This window comes from Akebia trifoliata, chromosome 16 (assembly GCF_017979445.1).
Source record: "Akebia trifoliata isolate Shusen 1 chromosome 16, ASM1797944v1, whole genome shotgun sequence".
Classification (NCBI taxonomy): Eukaryota; Viridiplantae; Streptophyta; class Magnoliopsida; order Ranunculales; family Lardizabalaceae; genus Akebia; species Akebia trifoliata.
In genome coordinates, this window is record NC_141390.1 from 7,104,442 (window position 1) to 7,131,205 (window position 26,764).

Sequence of the window (26,764 nt, forward strand, 5' to 3'; positions counted from 1 at the left end):
TTGGTAATTTGATCAATTTTTAGTGATTTTTATCGTGAAGCTTCTTTTTGGTCTGCAAGATGATAATTTCTATGTTTCTGGGGTTGTGTTTTCCTAGCGTAGCGTGATTTCTAAGGTTTTGTCAGTTCGAGATACCTCATCCGGATTTCTGAAACACATCTGGTAACAAAATAAAGCAACGGAATACACATCATCATTGGGAATCCTTGCGATCGGGTTGACGAGTTGATTAATCAGGCGGATGCAAAAAATGGGGTGTCTACAGGAACGGCTTAAAACCCTTCCTAATATGCGTCTTTATATAACAGCACACAACCCAAAAAGATTTTAGACAACAGATTTTATAGTACTGATGTCCTACGTCTGAGACTTTAAAAATCGATTATAAACCGATATCTAAAATTGTTATAAATTGATATCTAAAATTAATTTTTATTTTTTTTATTTTTTATTTTCGCTACTTGCCTATTACCCACGGTTAGAATAAATCCAAATAGAGAACATCGAGGTTCTCTATCACATTAATTTATACACAAAAAGAGTTGCAATGAGTCATAATTTTCAAAGAATGTTACAGCATGGAAAAGTGACCACATAAATGCTGTATCAGAACACAAGCGGACAAGACCTGTAGGTTCAGACAAATAAGCATTTTGCCATTCTATCTGTGTCCACTGTTTGTTCAAAGGTTCTAGCAATCAGGCCAAAACTTCTTGCTGTCGTTGTATCCTACATCAGAATTTAGAAACTTAAAAAACCTTCAATGACAAAAAAAAAAAATCCAAGTAAGTAGACATTGTGAATAAAATCAAGCAGATCGATCATGAGAAAATATCTACAAAACCAGCCCTTGGTAAATAATTACCCAGCAGCAGATGCCATAATAAGAAATGCTTCACCTAGAAGATTACGCTTCCCACGAAGTAAACGACCTTCTCTTTGCAGATAACCCATAGTGCCAGCAATTCCCTGTAAATTCAACACAATAACAGAGTAAACAAATCAAATGGTATTTCCACATTTACATATATCCACAAGTAAGAACAATATATGTACATAACATACATGTATATCAGTAGAATATGATGTTTAGATCCATAATGCAAAGAAGTTTTTCGCTTACTCTGAAGGCTAGATATTTTGGAATGAAAATAGATTTTTCTAGATAACATTTACTCATTCAAAATAACTAACTGTCTCTCCATTCCTTTTCAGTTCACTGGATGAAGTAAAATGGAGTGAAAAGATATGTTTATCTAGAGAAGGTAAATTTTCCTCTGAAAAATAAATTCCCTTTTAAATTTTTCCTAAATGGCAATTCAAAAACCTCTGGAAGTATTTCAAGCATCCATTGTACCATCAGGTAATGTTTCATTTTGATATAGTGCATAATCAAATATCAACTGTTAGCGTTGCTAAACTAGCATTGTCAAAAAAGATCATGCATCATATGGTTGCCTTCACAAACCGAGGGTGTTCTAAAATGCATTTAAGCTATCTCACAAAGACAGATGTCTGTTTCTGTGTCCAACATTGACACAAAGTCTAGACATGCTGATCCCCATGAACCCAATACAGAAATACGCCATACAATTTATTCAATAAATTAGAAGTAATATTTTCTTGAAATACCTATTCGAGATTGTATTTAAATAAGCTGATAGATATTAAAATCATATATATATATATATAAGTTATAGCTGAAAGAAAAATATTTGACAGAGCTTGGTCAACACAAATATTTGGTGGGTTATTGGTTGCCCTCTATAACTTTTGCTGTTCAATGAACTGTAGAATCACACCATTCAATAGAGCAATGATCTATCTACCCTGGATAATGTAACAGGGTGCATAGCCTTGTGATTGGTACCAGCAGATATGTGGTCTTCAACAGGTTAGACACATTCTGAAGTGACCACATTGCATAATGCTGCCAGCAACAAGACTTGCTTGCCAAAGAAAAAGGTCTGACAAATGGGAAAGTTATGTGCCTCGTAACACATGCAGCACAGGCCTACAGAGCTCGACTGCAATTTGCAATATACAAGCACCTGGAACGCTCAAGGTCTAAGCCTTACTATTATCTAGGCTTAACTTTAGTTTTCCTTCTGGTGCAGTGCCATATGACTAGAAGGAAGGAAACTTGGGGATTACTGCCAACCAAGCTACAGCCCAAAATTCTTCTTAAAGCATAGGGGTAATCTAATAAGGTTGTGGCATCAAGACCAACCCAAGGGGCAACTAAACCCATCTAGGTTGAGCCCCGTATGACTTACATTATATACAACCACCATATGGGTGCTACATGCATGGGTCCCCGACTCTTTGCAGGTTCCAAGACTTTAGGCCAATTGACCCTAACTCTTATCTCCAGTCCAAAGCAATCATCTAGATAATTAGTGATTTTCCACAACCATTTGAATCACTCCACCCAAAAAAAAACTGAAAATATCAACTTTATCTTAATACTATTCCCTGCTAGGTGGTGGAAAATATGAATTACCTTCATATGAGGAAGAAGGCTTTTGTCAGCAGTCTTGGCAATGCGGATAAATGAGGTACAAATCTGCAACCTTGCATGCCGGGCACTAATTGCTGAAGGATCCTGCAAACAATCAGGTGTTCAAAACTGATTAAATACATGCCTAGTCTGGCTGCACTTACATGTAATGGAATATAACCAAAAGGAGGGATAAAAAGTGAAATATATATACATATATATTAACCTTAAGAGTAGATGGTTCAATTCCAAACCAAATACAACAATAAACAGAGTAATTTACACAGGGAAGTGACTAAGAAACATGTAAAAATTACAATAAGGCACCATGATTTAGTACTAGGGATAATGTGCATTTTCAGTGGTTACATAAAGAATTCACTTGGATGTTATAGGAGGTAGGTCCAGGTGACAGAGACAAAGACAAGATATTGATTTAGTACTAGGGATAATGTGCATTTTTTTTCTACTGTTTTGTAGAAGGAACTGTGAGGAACCTCAATAATGTATCCCCATTACAACAGTAACCCTTGCCTACCATTATCCATTATAACATATCCTTTATTATGAGTATTATTTAATGTGAAAAATAAACAGCAAAGATGATACATTGATACTAAATATTGTTCCTGAGTTCCAAGTAAATCAATAAATGATTATTGCTTCTAAGTTCTAAATAAATAAATAAATGGCAAAAAATTTCTTGAAATGTTTTAGAGTCTCAACTTTTTACCTCGTGTTCCTTTTTAGATTCAATTTTTAATCTCAAAGAAAATAATATAAATTCATCAAACAAATAATTTGAAAGAAAAAAAAAAGCATAATTCTACATTCAACGAAACTTTGTAAACGATGGGCCAATTAGGAGATATTTGAAGTCATCAAAGAATCAATATGATTGAATGATTCACAACCATCCAATATATTCCATCATTTTTGGACATTTTAAAATTTATGAAATGCACGATTAAGAAAAAACTCAAAAATCAACCTCTTAGTTTGGCAAATCAGGTAAAGCACCATAGATCCAATGTTTTCAATGGCATTGGAGGCTTACGGCTTAGGGTGGCTTAAGGGCAAAGATCAAAAAGGCCTTGAGGCTTTAAAGTAAGGCCATTTTCCCTCGAAGGCATGCCGAATATTACTTCAAGAGTTGTTGAAAAGGCTTATGCCTTGAGGGATATGCACTCCTTTTGAGGCATACACTTTATGAGGATATGTTTTTCGCAGGGTTTTTGTAGCATAACTAGTATTCATTACATAATACTCCTTATAATTATGTTCTCTGTTATAAGGTTTTTGTCCATAATCTCTACAAGCCCAAGCCAGTCTTGCAACTCGAGATTTTTTACGAGGAGTTTTGGCAAGCATTCTGGTGAAATCACAAAAAAAAAAAAGAAGCTACCCATCACTGTTCATTAACTGTTTGCGGGGGCAATAACGAATAGAAAATAATTTTAGTTACAGATCAAAGTTGGTTAGCTACCCAAAAAAAGCTACAAAAATGATTTCCTATCAAGTAAACTAGCTAGGAATTTCTAAAGTCTCAAACAAATGGTGCTTACCAAGTATAGAAGTAAAACGCATATTTGCATAAGGTTCCTCTCCGGTAAGCATTTCCCACATGACAATCCCAAATGAATAGACATCAATCTACAACACGGAAAAAGTGGATGAACAAGATAATAGAAACTAAAAATAAAATAAAATTAACAATGGATGATATGCAGAACATTTTGTTGAAAATGCCCATGAGCCAACAGTACTAAGAATCTTACTCTTTCTGTTACTCTTTCACTTTTCCCACTAAGAAGTTCAGGTGCCATCCACGGAAATGTTCCACGGACACCTCCTGATACTAAGGCTTTTTGCTTTATCATAGACAAACCCACATCACCAATCTGAAAGAATATAAATAGTGAATGAGTTTCTAACAAAATTACAAGCTCCTTGTGACAAGATAAATGAGAATAAACAAGAGATTATTTTGGAGAAAAACTCACAAATCAACATTGCAATGCCAATATAACAGTCATAAGCTATATTTCTTACCTGTTATGCCATAAACACATAATAAATACTTGTGCCGGTGTCCAACATTGATCCGAACTATCAAATACACCGACCATCACAAATCCGAATGGCCAAAATGTTCATCCAATTAATTCCATGTGTTGACATATATGTTTTTTAAACAAACACTTTTACATTCATATTAAAAAAACAATAAGAATGCATTTGGAAAAGCTGACAAAGCAAAATCAAATAAACAATATATAATTAATAGCTGGAAATAATAATTTTATTAAATTATAGTGATACAACTATGACAATAATTCAACGGTTTTCAAGAGTTTAAACAAGCGCAATCAATATAAGTTTATAGACAAATGGAGAAGTAACAAAGGAATGATAAAAGTTTGATGTCCACTACTACAAGAAAAGCTCCTAACAAAAGTATAATCGAAAAAATAAATTTAATGTAAACATTGAGCACACCTTGCAGACAGGTCGATGAGGTGGTGGTGTAAATTAAATTGTGACAATGGCACCTCGTAATTCTGCCGACTATCTAACATTGTACAGTAAAGAGCAAAAGAGGGTGAAAACGGAAACTCTGTCAAAGGTTATGGATCATGATGGATTAATTTTTGAATCATAATAAGATCTATATATATATATATATATATATATATATATATATATATATATGAATATAAAAGAAGATAAAAGAAAGAAAATTATACCATCAGTGCTGTGCCCGTGGATACAGCGGTTACGGCCAAATTCAGTGTTTGCTGATAGACCAACAGTGCTGCCTCCTTGAATATAGTGATTGAGCTCAAGTTCAGTGTCCGTAGTTAGATGACTACCTGTGATGAGGCCCTCATCGACACTCTTAGTCTTCCTTAGAGGAATCGCGCTATTGGCTGTTAGACGATACATATGGCAGCAAATCCACTATCGACTTGGCCTTAAAAGTTTTGCACTATTTCTGTTCCATATTTTTATAAGTACTAATTTACTTGTTTAATTAAAGAAGCGATCTTCTGCAAAGAAGAGAAAAATGGTTAACTAAATGGAAGTCTGAGATTAAGAATAGATAACTTAAAGCAAAAAAAATAAAATAAAATCTGTCATTCATCTAGAATACAAAGAATATCAGATAAATAATTATGTTGAAATTCCAATGTAAATCAGAACTGTGAGATAATAAAACAAACAAAACTATGTTTAATCACATCTAAAAACCAAAATCTTCAATCCAAATCCCTAATATAATCTATATAAAGAAAAGAGATATTAGAGATAGTACCTCGCCCGAGAGATCGATTGAGCGAGCGACTGAGTAAGAGAGAGATGAGATCGAGCGCGAACGACTGAGATCAATCGAGTGACTGAGCGAGAGAGAGGACCGAGCTAGCGACTGAGCAAGAGAGAGATGAGATCGAGGGAGAGCGACTGAGATCGAGAGAGACGATCGAGTGAGAGAGAGCGACTGAGATCAGAGATACGATATCGATTAAAATCAAAAAATTAGAAAACGAAGAATATGAAATCGAAACGAAAGAGAGAGAAGAAAAATCAGAAAAATCCAAACATTAGAAGAACAGGAAGCAGATCTTACGCTGGATTAAGCTTCTTGTGAGCGATAGAGCCTTTCGGAGGTCCTCTCATGGCGTCTTCGCTTGAAAGTTGAAATAGAGAGACGATCGATTGAGACTGAGATCAGAGAGAAGATCGATTGAGACTGAGATCAGAGAGATGATCTATTGAGAGAGAGACGAGATCAACAGACAATCGATTGAGAGAGAAGCGAGATCAACAGACGATCGAGAGAGATGAGAGAGCCACTGAGATCAGAGACAAGAGAGTGCGAGAGAGACGAGAGAGAGTGTGAGAGAGACGGCTGAGAGAGATGGATCGGACTTTCGTTCGATCTAAATAAACGAATATGGGTCGGATAAAATGGTTTTTAAAAATAAAATGGTTTAATACCATTTTTTAATAAAAACGGCTTAATTCCGTTTTACCCTTGTGTTCTAATTTTACATTTTTTTTGTAGTGCAAGAGAAGGTGAGGTTCGACATAATGTATTAACATATTTAATATCGAACCTTATAGAAAATCGGAAATACGTTTCAACATGACTGAACAACCATATTATAAGCATGCTCAAAAGTTGTCTAGTTTTAGTGTGGTTTTGGCTAAAGACCTACATCTACTCAGATTAGATGTCCCATCATGGAAGATAATTGATAATGATGCTAAAAAATGGGTATGGTAGAGTCTTTTAATATGTTAGATATCTTTAACAGGATTATATACGTTTTTTTTTTATTGATATACTTATATGAATTTTTTTATAATAGATTTACATATTTCTTTGATTTTTAGGATAAATTTGTCACCAGTTCGTAACATTGTAAGTACGTAATGAAAAAAATTAACAAGTTATGAAAATATTATAAGCACAAAATGAAGGCTCATATTTATGATGTATTTACTGATGATATAACTCGAGTTTAAAAATATCCAAACAATATTCCTTTTAAGCAGTGGATCACGCTGATTGATTTTTGAAAATATGAATTAGGTCAAGTATGTTTTGTGTAAAAGAACTTAATTTTCTAACATTACATGAGCATTGTTAATTATTTAATTGATCTTTATGTATCGTCGGAGTACTACTAATTAGGAAAGTCATTCCCACTGGACGATGCTTCATACATCTGGTTCGAAAAATTTCTTCAATGTATTTCATGAAGAGGTATATCAATCCTATTGATATTTCATTGATTATAAATATAGTCATTATTATATCTGATATTTCAGTTAAATATGTAATTAAACTAATCACTATTCTGCTATTTTCTAATATGTGAATAGGAAGAGTAAAATCCAACAAAAGATCCACTTAGCCAGGCAAAATTATATATTAAGACCCACACCAATGATGATAACGTGCTAGTAGATGATATTGCTGCTATGAAAATTGCAAATGCAATTACATTATTATTGAAAAATGTCAATTATGTACTATAATTAATCATTGTCAATAATTATTTATTAAAGTCATTAAACTCAATATTTTTGAAGGATGAAATGAAAGAACTCATGAAAGACTTATCACCGGACTCCTAAGACATCATTGGACCGAATGACATATTTGGTAAGGTTATGTGATCCGAGAAACTTGACCGTATTCGTGGGTATGACTTGGGTTTGACTTCAACATCATTGTTTGAATAATCATCTAGCCAAGGTGCCTCCTCATCCACAGATATTGAGGAGTTTATCACTTTGAAAGATAAAGTAACAAACTTGAGAGGATCAATTAGTTGAAATGGAGAAACAAAGAGAAGCTGATAGAGTCGAGGCTGACGACAAAGAGAATCTAATAAGGAAGCTCATGAGCGTAAATGTTTTTTTATAGTTCAAAAACTCATACTCGATTTGTGACGCCCCGCCGAACGCTAACACAAATCCCCATGTCAGATCTCGAGGTAGTAGGTGACACCTCGAAATTTCAACATGGTCTCCTCTGTTTATGCTAGCATTCTAAGGCGTTCAACCTGCACCTGATAAACGACATACAATCCTGCATATATATACATAATATAATAACTAGCGAAAGCCTATACGCATCAAATAATATACGGTATATCAGAGTGCAGAAGAAGAAATTTACGAGATTATACAAAAATTTCTCATTCTAACAGGAGTCCTAACGCTCAATACAAATCTATAATACTCCTAAACAAATCAACCCACTAGGGGGTGTAGCCCCAATACTCACCAGGTGACGAACTCTGGTTGTCTATCTGACCGACCAGATGATCTTCACTCGTGCTCTATACCTACCTCGCCAAGCTCTGAATCTAAGACTAAAAAATGGAGAAGGAAAGGGTGAGTAACAATGGTTACCTAGTAAGGAAGCAATAATTTCTGCCAATAACCTCTCCTAACATGAACGAATAAACGTACTGAATCATTTTAAAATAAATAAAATTTTACAGAATAAACTACGATTAACTGGTATATATAGCCAGGGATGAGCAACTAAACATTTTAAAACTGACATTACATCAATCAGCATTACTCACTATAACATTATCTTTTTATACAAATCTAATTGATCAAATGAAAATATTAACATGCATTTCATTTTATATATCAAAATAAGAAACAGATACATAATACACAATGGTGGAGTATTGGAATTAGAGAGTTGGGATTCACGACTGGATCGCTTCCAGTCGGGACATGATGTTACAATTCTTCTCTGGTTTTTAGTTCTTGATTTTGTGGCTGGTCGCTGTTTACCACGCTTGGTTGACCATTTATCCGGCTCAGGCTGGCCGTTTGACGTGACCGTAAGCAATGGGTGTCTTTTCGATGTGTCAGAACGTTCGACTACTATAGATTGTTAGTGATCACTGACCAATCATCTTCGTCTATGCCTATCAGGCGTACATGTGATTCCCAAATATACAAACCATTCGTATACGACCACCTTTACATTACAAGTTCACTAGTAAAGATAGAGAAGATAAAACCCGGATTCCAGTTGTGACTCCACTTTCATACGAGTCCCATACCACGTATGAGTTTGGTGGTTCCTACCGTACATCCCAGGATAGTACACCACTCCGGATGATATGACGCACTATCCCTTCAGGCATTCACAAACTCTTTAACAGCTCACAAAATAGCTATATATATATATATATATATATATATATTATTTTCATTTGAAAATAAAAGAGAAATTAACAATACAAGATTGAGAATAGATATCCAGTTTCCTACCATGCAAGTGTGGCCACCCGGCCTAAAATAAATAACATAACGGAAACGTAAACAGCGCCTCGCGCTAACAAAAATTTAAATAAACATGCAACCAACAATATTATCCCTGGATATCTATTCACCAACCTGCACACAACACAACAACGTAAAATGCAGACATCACCCCTCGGGTGTGACTCTAACATTTTACCGTTACATACCCTTTTTCCCTCTTTTCGATTTTTATAATTTTCAATCTCTTCAATAAAACATCCATTTTCTGATATTCATCAACTCAATATGAGTTCATTGAATATTAAATCACATTTTCCAACTAAATAATTTATTTTTATCAATAATATTGAAAAAGAAAATAAATTTTATATCAAAACGGGGTCCGAGCAGTGCACAAGACTCAATTTATGGAAATAACCCGTTAAAATATCCTACCTACGTATAATTTGTTAAAAATACAATTAAATATATCAAACATTCAATTTCTGGCGTGAATTTTTGAAATAACAAAATAATTCTATATTTTAGAAATACATCCAAATTTTTTCAATAAAATTCTAAATGCAATTTTAACAATCTACGATTATTAATAGAAATTGAGAGTTCCTTATAATATCTAGGCAAAAGGATCGAAGCGTGCGTGCGGAAATCGAGGCGATCGGTGCTGAAATCGAGACGGATAGAACTTCGAAGAGGCTGATTTTTGAAATCGACCTAGTGGTTTCGAAGATCTCGATGTGCTCGTCTCTTCTCCCTTCTACGGCGAAAGACGGTTTGACCCCGAAACCGATGAAAACCGAGGTCGAAGTTACGAAATCTTCGTATAAAAATACTGCTGAATTTTTACTATACGGGGTGAAAAATACGAGAAAATGGAAGGAATTTGGTTGGGTTATGTAGAGAATGAGGCTGCGGACGTTTCTCCCTTCTGCGTCGGAAGACAGTTTGACCCCGAAACAGACGAAATCCGAGGTCAAAGTTTCGAAATTTCCGTATTCAAATACGGCTGATTTTTAACGATATTGGATGAAATAGAAAGTGAAATGAAGAAAGGTTGGGTGGGTTTTGTAGATGTCGAGACTGCGGATCTTTTTCTCTTCTGCGGCAATTGTCGAAAATAGACCGTTTGCGAAGGATCTGAGGTGGAAGGTCGGAAGAAAAATAATTTTTTTTTCATATATGTCTCGGCTGAAATGACGAGTTGGGGAAGATGAGATTAAAAAAAAATTTAAATATTATTTATATAAAATTTGGGACGAATTCGGTATTTCGCCTATTATTTTGATCGACGATAACTTTACCATCCGGACTCCAAAACTGATAAATGAATACTCTATTTTATCTAATTTTTCATTCCAGATCTAATGGTGTAGTCAATTTCTACAAATTATGTCTCCATCAAAAGTTTACATTTTTGGCCTGAGGTGACCCCTAAATTTGATGTCGTTTTCGTTTTTGACGATAATTCGACTTCCTGATCTCCAAAAATGACAAATAAATAGTCCATGTTGAATAATTTTTTGTTATGAACTCAATGGTATAATCAAAATTTAAAAATTATTGCTCTAACAAAAAGTCACTGTTTTAGCCTGGTTCAACCCGATAATCGAGGATTTTGCAACTTTTATATTCGGACTCACATTTTAGCGTGTTTACAAGCTAAACTACATTTTTCAATCATTTTGAATCTAATGGTGAGGTCAGATTCCATTAAAAATGATCAGAAACATCCTAAAGTTTTACCCCTAAATCCCACTTTCAAGATTTTCTTAAAATTTTACTATTTATTTTTTTCTCGAGATACGAATTAAAAATTCGGGGTGTTACATTCTCCCCCCCTTAATAAAAATTTCATCCTCAAAATTGAAATCATATCTTATAGAGTTTTGTCGTGATTCCATTAACACGACAGGTATAATGAATAACATCTATTTTCAATTACCATTTATTCTTAGTCCTAATCCAATCTCATTTATAACTTGTAGACTTATATATATCCCATATTCCGTCAACCCAACACATTCATTAATTAATCACTCTATTTCAAACTCATACTCCAACTAATCCATTATTTGTATAATCCTAAGATAACAATCAATTCACATTGTATCACTTCCCCACCAATGTCGATCAACCACAATCTTTTCACATCTTCTTTATTCTTTATCTTTACTTCTATCATCAATTACATCGTCTATTATGTTTTACTCATAGTTATTATGAATATTACTCCCCAATGCATAGTCTTACCGCAACACACCACTATCTTTATATTCAATTCAATATTACATTTTTACTTATTGCGATATTTTCTCAAAACTTCTGTCATAACCTTTATAATTTAAAATCTTACTCGATGGGCTAAATATTACATCTGTTTTCTCACAATTCTATTAAGTCACCATTAATGCAACATTGTCACAAGATTATTCTTTCTTACATTTTACATCGACCCACCTCCTAACTTATACTCTACTAAATCTCTTTAGGATGGATGTGGGCACAGGTAGGTGGTAGCCGCTGCTTCTACGGAATCATAATCTTTACTTATAGCGTTTTTCATTTCGAAGAGTGAAAATGAGCCACGATCGAAGTCTTGAAGTGAGCGCTTGTCTGTAAAAGGCATTGATCATGTAATGAGAATGAGAATAATGAATTCCTCTACTGGAAGGCGATCGTGAAAGGAGAAGGCAAAAGAAGAGTTAGAGTCGACACCGAGGATAAAAAGATGAAAGGAAAAAGATGATCTATCTTTTAAACGAGGAGAATCGATTAAAGAAGTCGTAAAGCAAGAGCTGCTTTATCTAATAGTTCAGTCGTTAGGCCTCCCAAAGTTAAGCCATCTTCAATCAAAAGGAAATATACGCGACTCCCTGCGTTGATATTCGAGGAAGTAGCTCTACTAGCATACCTTATACACGAAGAATTTGCTTATCTACTAGCATAATATACGAGTAATTAACTAGACTATTGATATAAAGACTAGCATACCCACTGAACATCACTTGTCTTTTCACATTTTACAATTATTCTAATACCTATTTTGCAAGTTCTTAAAAGATCTTCCAAAAATCTTATTCTTTCTTCGCAAGGCCTCCCAATGGTATAAATAATTTCATTACTTGAACTGTGTTAGTTGTTTCTAGCTCTAGCAAGTGTGCAAACTTTTTACAAAATTATATGATCTAGAGGAACCAATATTGAGTAAAACTCCACGTTCTAACATCATAATTAGAAATTGTACCTTCCAAAACTTCGTTGGAGACAGGTACTTTTTCTTGGGTCACAATCCTTGCTCGCGACTGTGATAGAGGCCTTAATTCCTAATATGTTCCACCTGACCACACGGGTAACAATGTCAACGATCTTGTCTTCATAGATCTCTGTGGAGTAGGCAGTTGGTAGACTAGGATCTGTAGGCTCTGAACCTGCCTTGTTGATTCCTTTGACCTTGTTGGCATCATTGGAGCTTCAAGTGCTCTCTAACTCAGTGATGGAAAACTCTACAACTCAGTAGTGGAGGAGTTCTATATTGTGGATACACTGATCCGGGGAAGATTAACCTCAAATATATCGGCCTCTTGACCGGATTTGATCTGGGAAGAAAAGAAATCTAAGGTCAACTCATTTGTCCACTGGAGGTCTGTAACTCTATCTCCTCTCGTTTTATCCTTTAAGCTCGATTTATCATATCTCTATAATTAGTAGTCTCAATCATCAACCTCCTGGCCCTTAGGTAGGATTATAGTCTACTAAAGAATCTACGACCTTCTGCAGATCTGTCAAGAGAAGCTCGGGTGCATCTTGTGACAACTTAGTGAACATCATATCTTAGTCTCTGTAATTGATAGATTACCCTGCACAAATCTCAAAAACTCTTAGTACTTGATTTCTCGAGCAGTCTCGAATATAAACCTATCCTCTCGAATTATACCCACTCAAACAATCCATCTCCCAATACATTCATCTCAAAACGTTACTAATGATTGGTATCCTCGTCCAACTAGAATGTAATCACCGTCACCCATTGATTGCTTCGGCATTTCATGTCACTCAAAATCTTTCAGGTCTTCAAAACCCACTTATTGACCTCAATCAGATCGAAAAAGTCTCCAAATCTTGATAGACGTAATCGTTGAAAATTCTACAACCACATCTTTGGATTTACCTGTCCTTTGGGTTAGGGAATTCTCTTATTCTTCAAAGGTATGACCTTGTGGTAATGGTCTCTAAGGTGAAATAGTATTTCCCTTTTGCGAAGAAGTCCAGTGCTTCCTCATTTCTTAGATTTAGTGGTGTGCCTTACAATCGTGGTAAGTCTTGTATCATCTCTCACTTTCGATCACTAGTCTTGTCTATTCGAGATGGCATGAATACGTTATCAACTTTAGTAATTATCTCATACATCAGTTTGTTTAGCATCTTTTTGAGGCACGCATCCTTAATCGATTGATATTGACCTGAATATTGTTCTCCTTTATATCCCAATTTACTACATTCGTAATATATCACAACTCTTCTTTTCAACTGATTTAGTAGTATATGTTGTTTATTATAAATTTCTTCTATTCATTGAGTAGGTATGTCTATAATCTCAATCCTCATGTATAATATATTTTTCAATGAATGTGCTAGATTCGAAATTGTTTGTCGCTTATTAGAAACTAATTGCCTTCCTTCCATTTGGTTTCGAAATGGTAGTGGTTGTATTATTCATATTTCCTCTCTAAACTTGTCATGAGACCCAGCCACCTGTCCGATGAATGACATTAGCTATGCTATCGGGTCAATGGTCTAATCCAGAATCTGTCTTGTTTCTATTATGTTTCGGCCTCTACCTTGTTCATACCTCTCGCTTATCTTTATCCGTAACAAGGCAATTATCAAAATACGGCCAAAATTGTTCTTACGTAACTATGAATTTCTATCGTAGCTTGGAACTTAGTAATGGATTCCATTTCCATTACTAACAGAATAAACTTAGAATCCTATCTTAGGCTTACAAGGCTCTATAGACTTTTAGATACAGAAAAACTCATAATTCCAATACGGAATTATTAATGAGCTCGGATACCAAATTCCTAGTGACACTCTATGATTATCGCTCTAATATATGTAGTATCAGCCAATTCTCTAAAACATAGCAGATCTGTATCCCATACGGATCTAATGCTATGCTCTGATACCATATGTGGTGCCCCGCCGAACACTAACAAAAATTCCCATGTCAGATCTTGAGGTAGTAGGTGGCACCTCGAAATTTTGACATGGTCTCCTCTGTTTATGCTCGCATTCTAAGGCGTTCAGCCTGCACCTGATAAACGACATACAATCCTACATATATATACATAATATAATAACTAGCGAAAACCTATACGCATCAAATAATATACGGTATATCAGAGTGCGGAAGAAGAAATTTACGGGATTATACAAAAATTTATCACTCTAACAGGAGTCCTAACGCTCAATACAAATCTATAATACTCCTAGACAACTCGACCCACTAGGAGGTGTAGCTCCAATACTCACCAGGTGACGAACTCTGGTTGTCTATCTGATCGACCAGATGATCTTCACTCGTGCTCTATACCTGCCTCGCCAAGCTCTGAATCTGAGACTAAAAAATGGAGAAGGAAATGGTGAGTAACAATGCTTACCCAGTAAGGAAGTAATAATTTCTGCCAATAACCTCTCCTAACATGAATGAATAAACGTACTGAATCATTTTAAAATAAACAAAATTTTATAGAATAAACTACGATTAACTGGTACATATAACTAGGGATGAGCAACTAAACATTTTAAAACTGACATTACATCAATCAGCGTTACTCACTATAACATTCTCTTTTTATACAAATCTAATTGATCAAATGGAAACATTAAACATGCATTTCATTTTATATATCAAAATAAGCAACAGATACATAATACACAATGGTGGAGTATTGGAATTAGAGAGTTGGGATTCACGACTGGATCGCTTCCAGTCGGGACATGATGTTACAATTCTTCTCTGGCTTTTAGTTCCTAATTTTGTGGCTGGTCGCTGTTTACCACGCTTGGTTGACCATTTATCCGGCTCAGGCTAACCGTTTGACGTGACCGTAAGCAATGGGTGTCTTTTCGATGTGTCAAAACGTTCGACTACTATAGATTGTTAGTGATCACTGACCAATCATCTTCGTCTATACCTATCAGGCGTACATGTGATTCCCAAATATACAAACCATTCGTATACGACCACTTTTACATTACAAATTCACTAGTAAAGATAGAGAGGATAAAACCCGGATTCCAGTTGTGACTCCACTTTCATACGCGTCCCATACCACATATGAGTTTGGTGGTCCCTACCGTACATCCCAGGATAGTACACCACTCCGGATGATATGACGTACTATCCCTTCAGGCATTCACAAACTCTTTAACAGCTCACAAAATAGCTATATATATATATATATATATATTATTTTCATTTGAAAACAAAAGAGAAATTAACAATACAAGATTTAGAATAGATATCCAGTTTCCTACCATGCAAGTGTGGCCACCCGGCCTAAAATAAATAACATAACGGAAACGTAAACAGCGCCTCGCGCTAACAGAAATTTAAATAAACATGTAACCAACAATATTATCCCTGGATATCTATTCACCAACCTGCACACAACACAACAACGTAAAATGTAGACATCACCCCTCGGGTGTGACTCTAACATTTTACCGTTACATACCCTTTTTCCCTCTTTCCGATTTTTATAATTTTCAATCTCTTCAATAAAACATCCATTTTCTGATATTCATCAACTCAATATGAGTTCATTGAATATTAAATCACATTTTCCAACTAAATAATTTATTTTTATCAATAATATTGAAAAAGAAAACAAATTTTATATCAAAACGGGGTCCGAGCAGTGTACAAGACTCCATTTATGGAAATAACCCGTTAAAATATCCTACCCACGTATAATTTGTTAAAAATACAATTAAACATATCAAACATGCAATTTCTGGCGTGAATTTTTGAAATAACAAAATAATTCTATATTTTAGAAATACATCCAATTTTTTTTGATAAAATCCTAAATGCAATTTTAACAATCTACGATTATTAATAGAAATTGAGAATTCCTTACAATATCTAGGCAAAAGGATCGAAGCGTACGTACGAAAATCGAGGCGATCGGCACGGAAATCGAGACGGACAGAACTTCGAAGAGGCTGATTTTTAAAATCGACCTGGTAGTTTCGAAGATCTCGATGTGCTCGTCTCTTCTTCCTTCTACGGCGAAAGACGGTTTGACCCCGAAATCGATGAAAATCGAGGTCGAAGTTACGAAATCTTCATATAAAAATACGATTGATTTTTGACTATACGGGATGAAAAATACGAGAAAACGGAAGGAATTTGATTGGGTTATGTAGAGAATGAGGCTGCAGACGTTTCTCCCTTTTACGTCGGAAGACGGTTTGACCCTGAAACAGACGAAATCCGAGGTTAAGGTTTCAAAATTTCCATATCCAAATACGGCTGATTTTTTACGATATTGAATGAAATAGAAAGTGAAATGAAGAAAGGTTGGGTGGGTTTTGTAGATGTTGAGGCTGCGGATCTTTTTCTCTTCTATGGCAATTGTCGAAAATAGACCGTTTGCGAAGGATCTGAGGTGGAAGGTCGGAAGAAAAATAATTTTTTTCCATATATGTCTCGACTGAAATGACGAGTTGGGGAAGATGAGATTAAAAAAAAATTTAAATATTATTTATATAAAATTTGGGACGAATTCGGTATTTCGCCTATTATTTTAATCGACGATAACTTTACCATCCGGACTCCAAAACTGACAAATGAATACTCTATTTCATCTAATTTTTCATTTCGGATCTAATGGTATAATCAATTTCTACAAATTATGTCTCCATCAAAAGTTTACATTTTTGGCCTGAGGTGATCCCTAAACTTGATGTCGTTTTCGTTTTTGACGATAATTCGACTTCCTAATCTCCAAAAATGACAAATAAATTGTCCATGTTGAATAATTTTTCGTTATGAACTCAATGGTATAATCGAATTTTAAAAATCATTGCTCTAACAAAAAGTCACTGTTTTAGCCTAGTCCGACCCGATAATCGAGGATTTTGCAATTTTTATATTCGGACTCGCATTTGAACATGTTTACAGGCTAAACTATATTTTTTGATTATTTTGAATCTAATGGTGAGGTCAGATTCCATTAAAAATGATCAGAAACATCCTAAAGTTTTACCCTAAATCCCACTTTCAAGATTTTCTTAGAATTTCACTATTTATTTTTTTTCGAGCTACGAATTAAAAATTCGGGCTGTTACACGATTCCCATATGACTCTTCTACCTATCTTTCGGGCTATCAATGATTTGTCGTAACTTTTACGAGTTATTTTTGTAGACATCCCAATTTGAACGGGCCCTAACTCGAAAGGGTCCAAAAATACCGATTTTTCAACAAAGGTCGCCGACGGACCTCAAAGGCCCAAATCAATGAAAATCAACATTTTGATCGAACCAAGGTCCTTAAGACCTCCTAATGGTCTAGTGAGCACACCCAAAAAGATTTGGTGTACCCCACTTTCACCGCTCCACTCCAAAACCAAAAATACCAAATTTTAATAAAAGTCGTCAACGGGCCTGAAAAGCCCAATTTGTCAACACGTAGCATTTTGATCAATCTAATGATTCCAAAAAATCCCTAAAAAGATAAAAAAAAATGTAAAATGAGACCTGGGATACCCACCACCCTCCACCACTCCACCTTCAAATCTGAAAAATACCCTAAGCCCATTCAAAATCCACAAACCCTCAACTCTTTCCAAAATTAATTTCTCACCTTACCCCTAACCCAAATTTAATCCCATGTCACATAAACCCTAAAACATACCCACCCTCAAAAATCCATTCCTAAAATAATCCTACCCAATCCCCAAACATTTCACAACCCAAGTCCAATACACTAAAAAGCCCACAAACCCTTATCCATATCCAATTCATATCTAACCCATAACCTTAACCCAAAAATCACTATCCACATCAACCAATCATCATTTTGATCACCAAAGATGACACATGTCATCACCCCCTCTCACCTCCCTCATATAATCACCTACCTCCATCACTTTTCTCTAACAATAATCTACCCACATCATCTATCTTCAAAAATCATTTCAACCCATATCCTTTCCTAATTTACCCATCACCCTTCTCTAATAAAACCAATCACTCACATCACAAACTATATCCTTTACTCATCACCTTTTTCTAATCATTCCATCAACTCATATCACAATCCACACCTCCCCTCATCGTTCTTACAAAATCAGTTTCACAAACCTAACCAACACTCCTTATCTCCAATTAAACACCTATCCTCACCAATCAATTCATCTAATTACCTCATCTCCCCATCCTTTTAACACATGTCATCATCTCATTAACCCTCCCAAAAATCTAAACAACTAACCCCTTACACTATCTATTTTTCTAAATCTAAACACCTTACCTCTTCAATCAACCTAACATTTAATCAAACACCTAACACCTTACAGCCTCATTCTCTTTATCACACATCACTCACCTCATCTCACTAAACACTCCACTCAAATGGATTGGGTAAGATCCAAATCATTTGGATCCAAACACTATCCATTTTTACTCATTACACAATTACCCTCCTATCAACTTTAAATTTCATATCCTTCACCTTTAAAACCTATGTCATTCTCTACTCTCCCAAGAATCCACCCCATTATACCCCTAAATATCTTCCCAACACCTATAAATACCTCTCATTCCCTTTCAAAAATGGTTACCAACTCTTAAAAAGTCCCACATAAAAAAATCATCTCTCAACTCAACTCTTCACTCATTTATCCTCTACTCTCACATTTTCGCATAAACCTTCTAATATATATATATATATATATATATATGCTCTCTTCCTCCATTAAGAAGAAGACAGAAGAAGAAAGAAGAAAAGGAAAGAGAAGAAAACTTGGAAGCCTCAAGGTGGGTCAAAGGATCACTCACCCCTCTCTCTCTCTCTCTCTATCCTCTTCTATAATCCCCCTCCTCTCTTTATTTTATTTTTAGAAGGACTTAGAATGTAATGCCCCACCTCCTCTATCTCCGATAGATCGGACTTTGGTTCAGTTGAAAGTATAGGGGTTGTAATCTCTTTCAAAAATAAAAATTAGTTTTAAACCTTTTCAAAAAAAATTTAGGCTTTTAGAATCTGGATTCTTCTCAACTCATGAGAATGAATCTGTAACTATAGCTAACACTTTTTTCAAAAATACATGTAAACCCCAAGGCTAATTGTTTATAGGGATTGTCCCTTTCGATGGGATGATCCCATAATCAAGTCGAAAGAAAATCCCTACTTAAGGTACAAGTTATCGACACGTGATACTTTATTCTTGTTTTGCATTTTCAATTAAAAATAACCAAGTTGTGTTGAGGTTACCACCACTTGATGGAGAGAAAATGGTGCCTAACACCTTCCCTTCTCTCCAAGCAAGCCACTAAACGCTAAAATGTAACTTTTCTAAAAAAATGTACATTAGGTGACCTTTCACACCCTCTTATAATATGAATGGTACCAACTCCAATCCTTAGTAGGTGTGATACTCGTAATCGATGATCACGTATCTACAATTTTTTCTCTAATGTTTTTAGTAAACTACTTTGTTTTAAATACTAAGTAACATCGATAACTTTTTGGCATTTTTTAAATTATATCAGCATATGTAAGAATTACTTTTTGTACATATACTCTTTATTTTGGAATGTGTAAGCTACACATATACTATAGTATGTTGGTATAAGAGTTCATATACTTTTCTTAACTCGTATCATATTTTTTGTTTGTTAGTATCTTATATATTTTTTTTATTATTGGTATCTCATATCTCATATTTTTTATTTCTTACGATATCAATTTTTTTACTTGTTACTAACTCATACTTTTTTTTTTCTTATTAGGTAAACCTTTTTAACTTTGCTAATGTAAAATTAAACATTTTACATTGTCAATCCCAAGTCCAGATAAAGGAGGAGGGAAAAGGATGAAGCAAGAAGTAGTTTGCTTGATGGACTTGTCTAAGAGGTAGTTTTTATATGATCTGAAATATAAACTACTTTACTATTAAAACAATAATGTTTTAGTAGCTTGATGTTTCTACTTTTTACTAACTGCCCATTTATTTTTTATTTTTGTTTGGTCTGGAGTTTGAGAAAAAGTTGACTGGAATGTTTAGTTGCACGAAACATTACCCTAGCTGTATTTGTCGCAAAAGCTTTCATTAGAGAGGTAATACTTATACTTGTATGAGGTTTACTTTGATAAAATCTCTAGGTTACAATATTTGGATATGAATTTCAATCCTTTGATTTTGAAAGTGGGTCTTAAGAGATCAATGACCTAGATAGTATAATATTTTTTTTTTATATAACAAGGTATCCCAACTTTTGGGATGACACTAATACTTATTGTTGCACAACCTAATCCCATAGAAGTATCCTAACGTGAAACAAAATAAGTAAGGAACCACCCATTTTATAAGCACTTGCAATTCCATCTTCTATTCCATCAAATACACATGACAGCTCCAGTTTAATCTCTTGGTCTCACTACCCCTTCTCCTTTTCTAAGTAGATGCACCAAAAAGATCATGACATATTCCCACATGGAGTAGGTCAATGTTTAGAGCCTGAACTATAAGCTTTTAACACTATATGGTATGATGTGTTTTAAAGTTGGCCAGGTTAAAACCTTAAGCAGGCAATGTCATTCGTTTGGACTAGGGGCACTATACAACCAGAGAGAGTGAGCTCTTATGCTAGTTTTATCATTGACCCAACCCCATCAGGTCCTCCCAGACTACATTGCTTTGACTAAGTTATGCAATATGCTTAGACAAGATTATTGAATATGTAATGTGCCAGCACTATTTATTTTTATTATCATCAAGCTAACGCACTTTGAATGGTACTTACTCGAAGTGAGGCCACTTAAAAGATCCCTCAGGTCTCAATTTTGGCGTCACTTGACAAGAAACATGTAAAGTTCAATGCATAGGCAACCACTTTGCCTAGTAGTACCAACACGTTTATAGCTTTGCTAAAAAAAAACAGGTCCTTTCCAAGTTAGAATAGGAAGGCCATTTGTATCAAGAACAAAATATTGGAAGAAAAGAAAAAAAGAAAATATAACACCAAAGACAAAACAATGGACTATCTGGGAAGAACTGACTCCCACCTACAAACAAAATCTTAAGGAATAAGCCCTTGCATTTCGATGATAGTTCAGGATAACATTATAGACATGGGAAAACATATTTCAGTCCCACTTTTGAGTTGGCAAGGGCAAAAGATTCTAAAGCCTTAGTTGTTGAGAGGTGGGAGATCATTGTAGAAGAATATGATTTCTTAGTCAAGTGCGTCAAAGCTCAAAGAAGAACAAGGGATGAGGTTAAAAAGGGAGGTGCAGGGGCTGGCTAGTCACTTGAATTCTAGGGATAATGCAGACATGAAGCCTCAAAAGAGGGAAGACAATGTACGGTACCTGATGACATTGAAAATATTACCTTGGAATGCAAGTAGGTTATGTAGCTTGGAGAGTAGAGTTGTGGGCAAAAACATGATTAGAAAGTTGAGTGCCAACTTAGTTGTTCTTCAGGATTATAAGATCCATGATCTGAGTGCCATCATTATTTTAAATAACTTTTCCTTTGTAGGATTAGGCATTGACACAACTTCTATTTCTCTATGTTCTCATTTTCTATATAATTCATTGAAGTTCTTAATAATGGTTTCATTTTATAAAGTATGGTGATGTTTCTGCTTATCGGCTGCTGTTGTTGGAAAACACAAAAGTTGTCAATCAATTGGTATAGTACCCCATTATTTTCCTCATTTTATATCTTAGAAACTAATCATTTATTCAATCAGTTGATCCATTTCTGGTTAGCTTGTTAGGATGCTAAATACAAATATGTTCCTAAAAACCATGTTAGTTTTTCACCATATTCATCTGTGATATTTTCTTCAATAGATATTTTGATGGTTTATGTTGAAAAACATGCATAACACCCTTGTCCAAGAGGGGAAGGAGATGGTGTCTATGTTATTTACATATAGAAGTTGTGTGAAAGCACTTCCCCAGGTTAGTTTCAGCTTTTCCTTTGAATTCAAAACTATTTTATTTTGCTTCATTATGGTTATTAGTTATATCCTTGTAATTCAAATATTGGAGGAAGGTGATTGTTGCTAAATATGGGAGTAAGAACCTAGGGTGGGATGGTGGTGATGTTTCTTCATATGGGTGTAGTGTATGAAGGGGCATTCAAAAAGGATATCATAAATTTGCTAATGGTTTTGTTTTAGAGTGGTTGAAAGGGGGAGAAAATTAGGTTCTAGGAGTATTTTTGGTACGGGGAAGCTTCCCCAGTTTTGTTCCCCTAACAATCATTGGTTCAGTAATGTGAAGAGTAGAAGATTGCCTTGAAAATTGGGAACTATCAAACTAAACATGGAAAAACTTAAATTGATCCAAGAAATCCATAACTAATTTGGGTTGTAAATTCGAAATCAACCTATAGATACCCAAATTTGCACGAACCCGTTAAGAAAATCCAAATTTTCTCAAATTGATTCCGAGTTAGACTTAAGCCTCTGAATGGACCCGCATTGCCACTTGGCATCATTTTCATGCATACATGCATCATGTCATATAGTTTGCATGCTTAACCTTATCTCTAACCCACTTCAAATTCGTATTAATTATCTATTAACCGATCCATCACCTATACCCTCACCATGGTCCACTCTCTAACCAAATCTAAGCCCAAAACAAAGTCCATCTTTTAACCTAAATTCAAGCCCATTCTCTAAGTCCTAAACCCAATTACCCAAACCCAAAGCCAAGTCCATCATAAGCCCAAACCTAAGTCCATATCCTAAAACCAAAACCAAATCCATTCTAAGCCCAAGCCCAAGTCCATATCCTAACCCAAACCCAAGCCCAACACCAAGCCTACTCCAAACCCATTCTCTCATACCCCTTCACAAGATGACACATGTCGATTCCTCATAAGCTCCCAATACCTAATGTATCATCTAATTGGAGAGTCAACTTTCCCTTCGTGAAATCTCAAAAATGTCCTTCTCAAAAAGTTTAGTCAAACCAAAAAAGTTATTAGTTCTTTAGTAATAATCCATAAAGGTGAGAAAATTTCCAATCATACCCTCAAAAGGTGGGAATCTTCAAGTACATATATGGAGTTCTCCCATTAGTCCATTTCAAAAACATACATCCACCCTTGCTTTATAAGTTATTTACAAATGAACCAATGTCTACTTTTCACCAACCACTTCACCTTTACACATGTCATTCTCCTATTCACCCTCTCAAAAGTACTTTTAGTTTTTCATTAGTTAATTTCAAAACTACACTTCCACCTTTGCTTTATAAGTTATTTACAAATAAACCAAGGTCTACTTTATACCTACCACTCCACCTTTACACATGTCACTTCCTTATTCACCCTCCCAAAAGTACTTTTGTTCTCTCATCTCTATTTACCAAAGATCGAAGAATGCTTTTAGGGTTTCTTCACAAATGTCATCTTTACCCTCATACAAATGGAAAATCCAAAAAGAAACAACTTAAACTTCATGTCCATTTTCTTTATTTTTAAGGTGGACCACTTTATCCGTAAAAGTTCTTCAAAAACTCTATAAATACCCTCATTTTTTAAGAATAACTAATGCTCTCAAGCCACCATTTCTCAACTTAAAACTCTACCAAAATTTCTACTCACTCTCTCATCTTCTAAACTTCAACCCACTCAACCCTCAACCATCTCATTTAACTCTCAAGTCCACCTTTCAAGGTTCAAGTTCATCAAGGGACAAGGTGGGGTTTAAGATGTAGTTCACTTATTTTAAAGTTTGCATTCTCTTCTTCTAACCCTCTTTTCTTTATTTTTAAAAATCCCTAAGATGTAATGTATACCCTCTCTCATCCTCGGTAGATTGGACTAAGGTTTGATCGAAAAGATGGGGATTGAAGCCCTTTTCACCATAAACTCATGCATTATCTTATACACAATGCACTCACTCACTTATGCATGACAATGATGAAGAAATGTGTCACCCTCTTGATGGGGTGAAACACTAAGTTTCTAGCCATGCATACATGCATCAAGGTTGTGGCCTCAAGGGAATTCCATCATGGAGTCTCTCTAAAACTCAAATCTACATTCATATTCTCAAATGCAATGTGACTACATGGGTCATTCTCTTCCATAGAATGCCCTTAATGTTACTTTGAAATCAAAACCCTTTTGAAAAGAGGACATTTCACTTTAATGCACACACCACCCTTATCATACATTCTCATGTATTTTTAATATTTATTTTCTCAAGTTTTTACAAAATAAAATGGCCAAGTAAGGTAACCACCTTTGGTAGAGAGGATTGAGTGCCTAACACCTTCCCCATCCTCTAACTGGACCTTCTTACCTAGATCTTAGGTAGACCTTGCCCTTTCCAATAAATGAGAGTCACTACAATGCCATAGAAAAAATGATTTTCAAAAAATCAATTCAGGTGTCCATTCACACCCATTTTTCAAAAAAGAATGGTGGCAACTTCAAACAATGTAGCATTGAGGTTCATGGTGAACATTTCATGTCTACAACTTCCATATCAAACTAGAGTAGAAGATTACCTTAAAAATTGGGAGCTATCAAACTAAATATGGAAAAACTTAAATTGATCCAAGAAATCCATAACTAATTTGGATTGTAAATTCGAAATCGACCAATGGAGTTACCTTTTGAAATCGATTCCTGAATGGGTTTCCAAAATCAAAACTTGAATATTAAAAGGCTTGTGAAAATCGAAACTTGAATCTTTAATGTTTGGTGAAAATCGTACTTGAATCTTTTAAGGTTTTTGGTGAAAACTGAACTTGAATCTTTAAAGATTTTTTGGTGAAAATCGAAACTTGAATCTTGAAGGTTTGCAAAAACCAAACTTGAATATTGAAGGTTTTGTAAAAATCGAACTTAAATCTTTAAAGTTTTTTTTTAGTGAAAATCAAAACTTGAATCTTGAAGGTTTTGCAATAACCAAACTTGAATCTTCAAGTTTTATTTTATAATTGTAACATCGAAAAAATACTTTAATCGATTTGATCTTGGGTGAAAACTTCTTGATTAAACAGTTTAATTTTTTAAGAAATCAAGAACAAGGTTGAGCAACATTGTGAAAATAGTTCAAGGATATATAGATTTTTGTAACTTATGCTTTGATACCACATGTAAACTTTATATGATTTAGTCGAATAACCATAATCTATGAGAATCGTTCAAAATCAACTATATCTTAAGAACCTATCATGTTAGGATTCAATCAAAATTATAGTGTTGTAAAATTCATAGTTTTATTATGTATTTTATTCTTATATTTTGTTGGAGACAAGGTTTGAACTCATGACCTTTTGAGTGTTATTTGTAAAGTGTAGAGATTTCCTTAATTGTTGAAACAAAAGCTAAATTTATTTTTTTTCCCTTTTTTGTATAAGTTGAAAGTTAAAGATTCTTTTAACTTTATTGTTTGTGAGAATTGTAGATACAACTATTTCAAATTTTTAGTTAAAGGATTCTACTCTCTCACTTGCTTGAATATGAATGAGAAAGAAAGTGGGCCTCGCATGTACATGAGGGCCCAAGGCATCATGGGATTGCAACTCATTGTATTTGGGACAGACTCGTCAGAAAACCTTAATGCGACACGTGCACAAGAGGGGGGGATGGTGTAAAACTTGAATTTAAGCCATATGTGGGTACGCGTGAAGGCACACCCACTTTTTGCTAAAATTTGATTGGTCCATGTTACTATTAGATCCATTGCTTCCTTCCATCTTAATGTTTGTTGACCGTTTTGATCCTCCAATGTTTTGAAATGGGTCATTTAGGGTCCAAACGTCTCTCTCTCTCTCTTTAATCCATTAAGCTATTGGGATTCTTTGTATCGTTGGGCATTCTACTACATTAGAAAAATGTGCCTTAGAAGTTAATACAAAAAAAAAAAACTTGCCGATCTCTCTTTCTCTCCTCTACATGATTTACTCTAAACATCCCTACTAAATCTCACAGATCATACTAAACTGATTGAGTTTGTTGTAGATTTGCTACTTTTGAGTGCATGACTAACAGGAGCGTAACTGTTGAATTTGGGAAACCAACCGCTAGAGCCTTTTGCACTGTGGATATCATCCTAAAAGGGACGGATTTAGTTTTAAGGATAGCCGCTCTTCCGTGCTTCAGTCACATCAAAATCGACAAGTTCTTTCTAACCTTTACTTTTTAAAACCTATTCTTTAGATTTAGAATATTTGTTTTAAGAC

The 26,764-nt window shown here is 34.8% G+C and overlaps 1 protein-coding gene across 2 annotated transcripts; it reads right to left on the reverse strand.

Annotated features, from left to right (window-relative positions):
* Positions 1 to 366: 366 nt before the first annotated feature.
* Positions 367 to 6,474, reverse strand: LOC147382469 (protein HASTY 1-like). Of its 2 annotated transcripts, XM_086427150.1 has the most exons (7): positions 6,129 to 6,474; positions 5,958 to 5,999; positions 5,817 to 5,922; positions 4,279 to 4,401; positions 4,066 to 4,153; positions 2,504 to 2,605; positions 376 to 969 (listed from the first exon to the last, which is right to left on the reverse strand). In XM_086427150.1, exons 1-6 carry the CDS (start codon positions 6,176 to 6,178, stop codon positions 2,589 to 2,591), a joined length of 426 nt encoding a protein of 141 aa, XP_086283276.1. In that variant the 5' UTR covers positions 6,179 to 6,474; the 3' UTR covers positions 376 to 969; positions 2,504 to 2,588. The 2 variants fall into 2 exon arrangements, with proteins under 2 accessions (XP_086283277.1, XP_086283276.1); XM_086427151.1 differs by lacking the exons at positions 5,817 to 5,922; positions 5,958 to 5,999; positions 6,129 to 6,474 and adding an exon at positions 5,000 to 5,020 and having other exon boundaries at positions 367 to 969.
* Between the last annotated feature and the right edge of the window lie 20,290 nt (positions 6,475 to 26,764).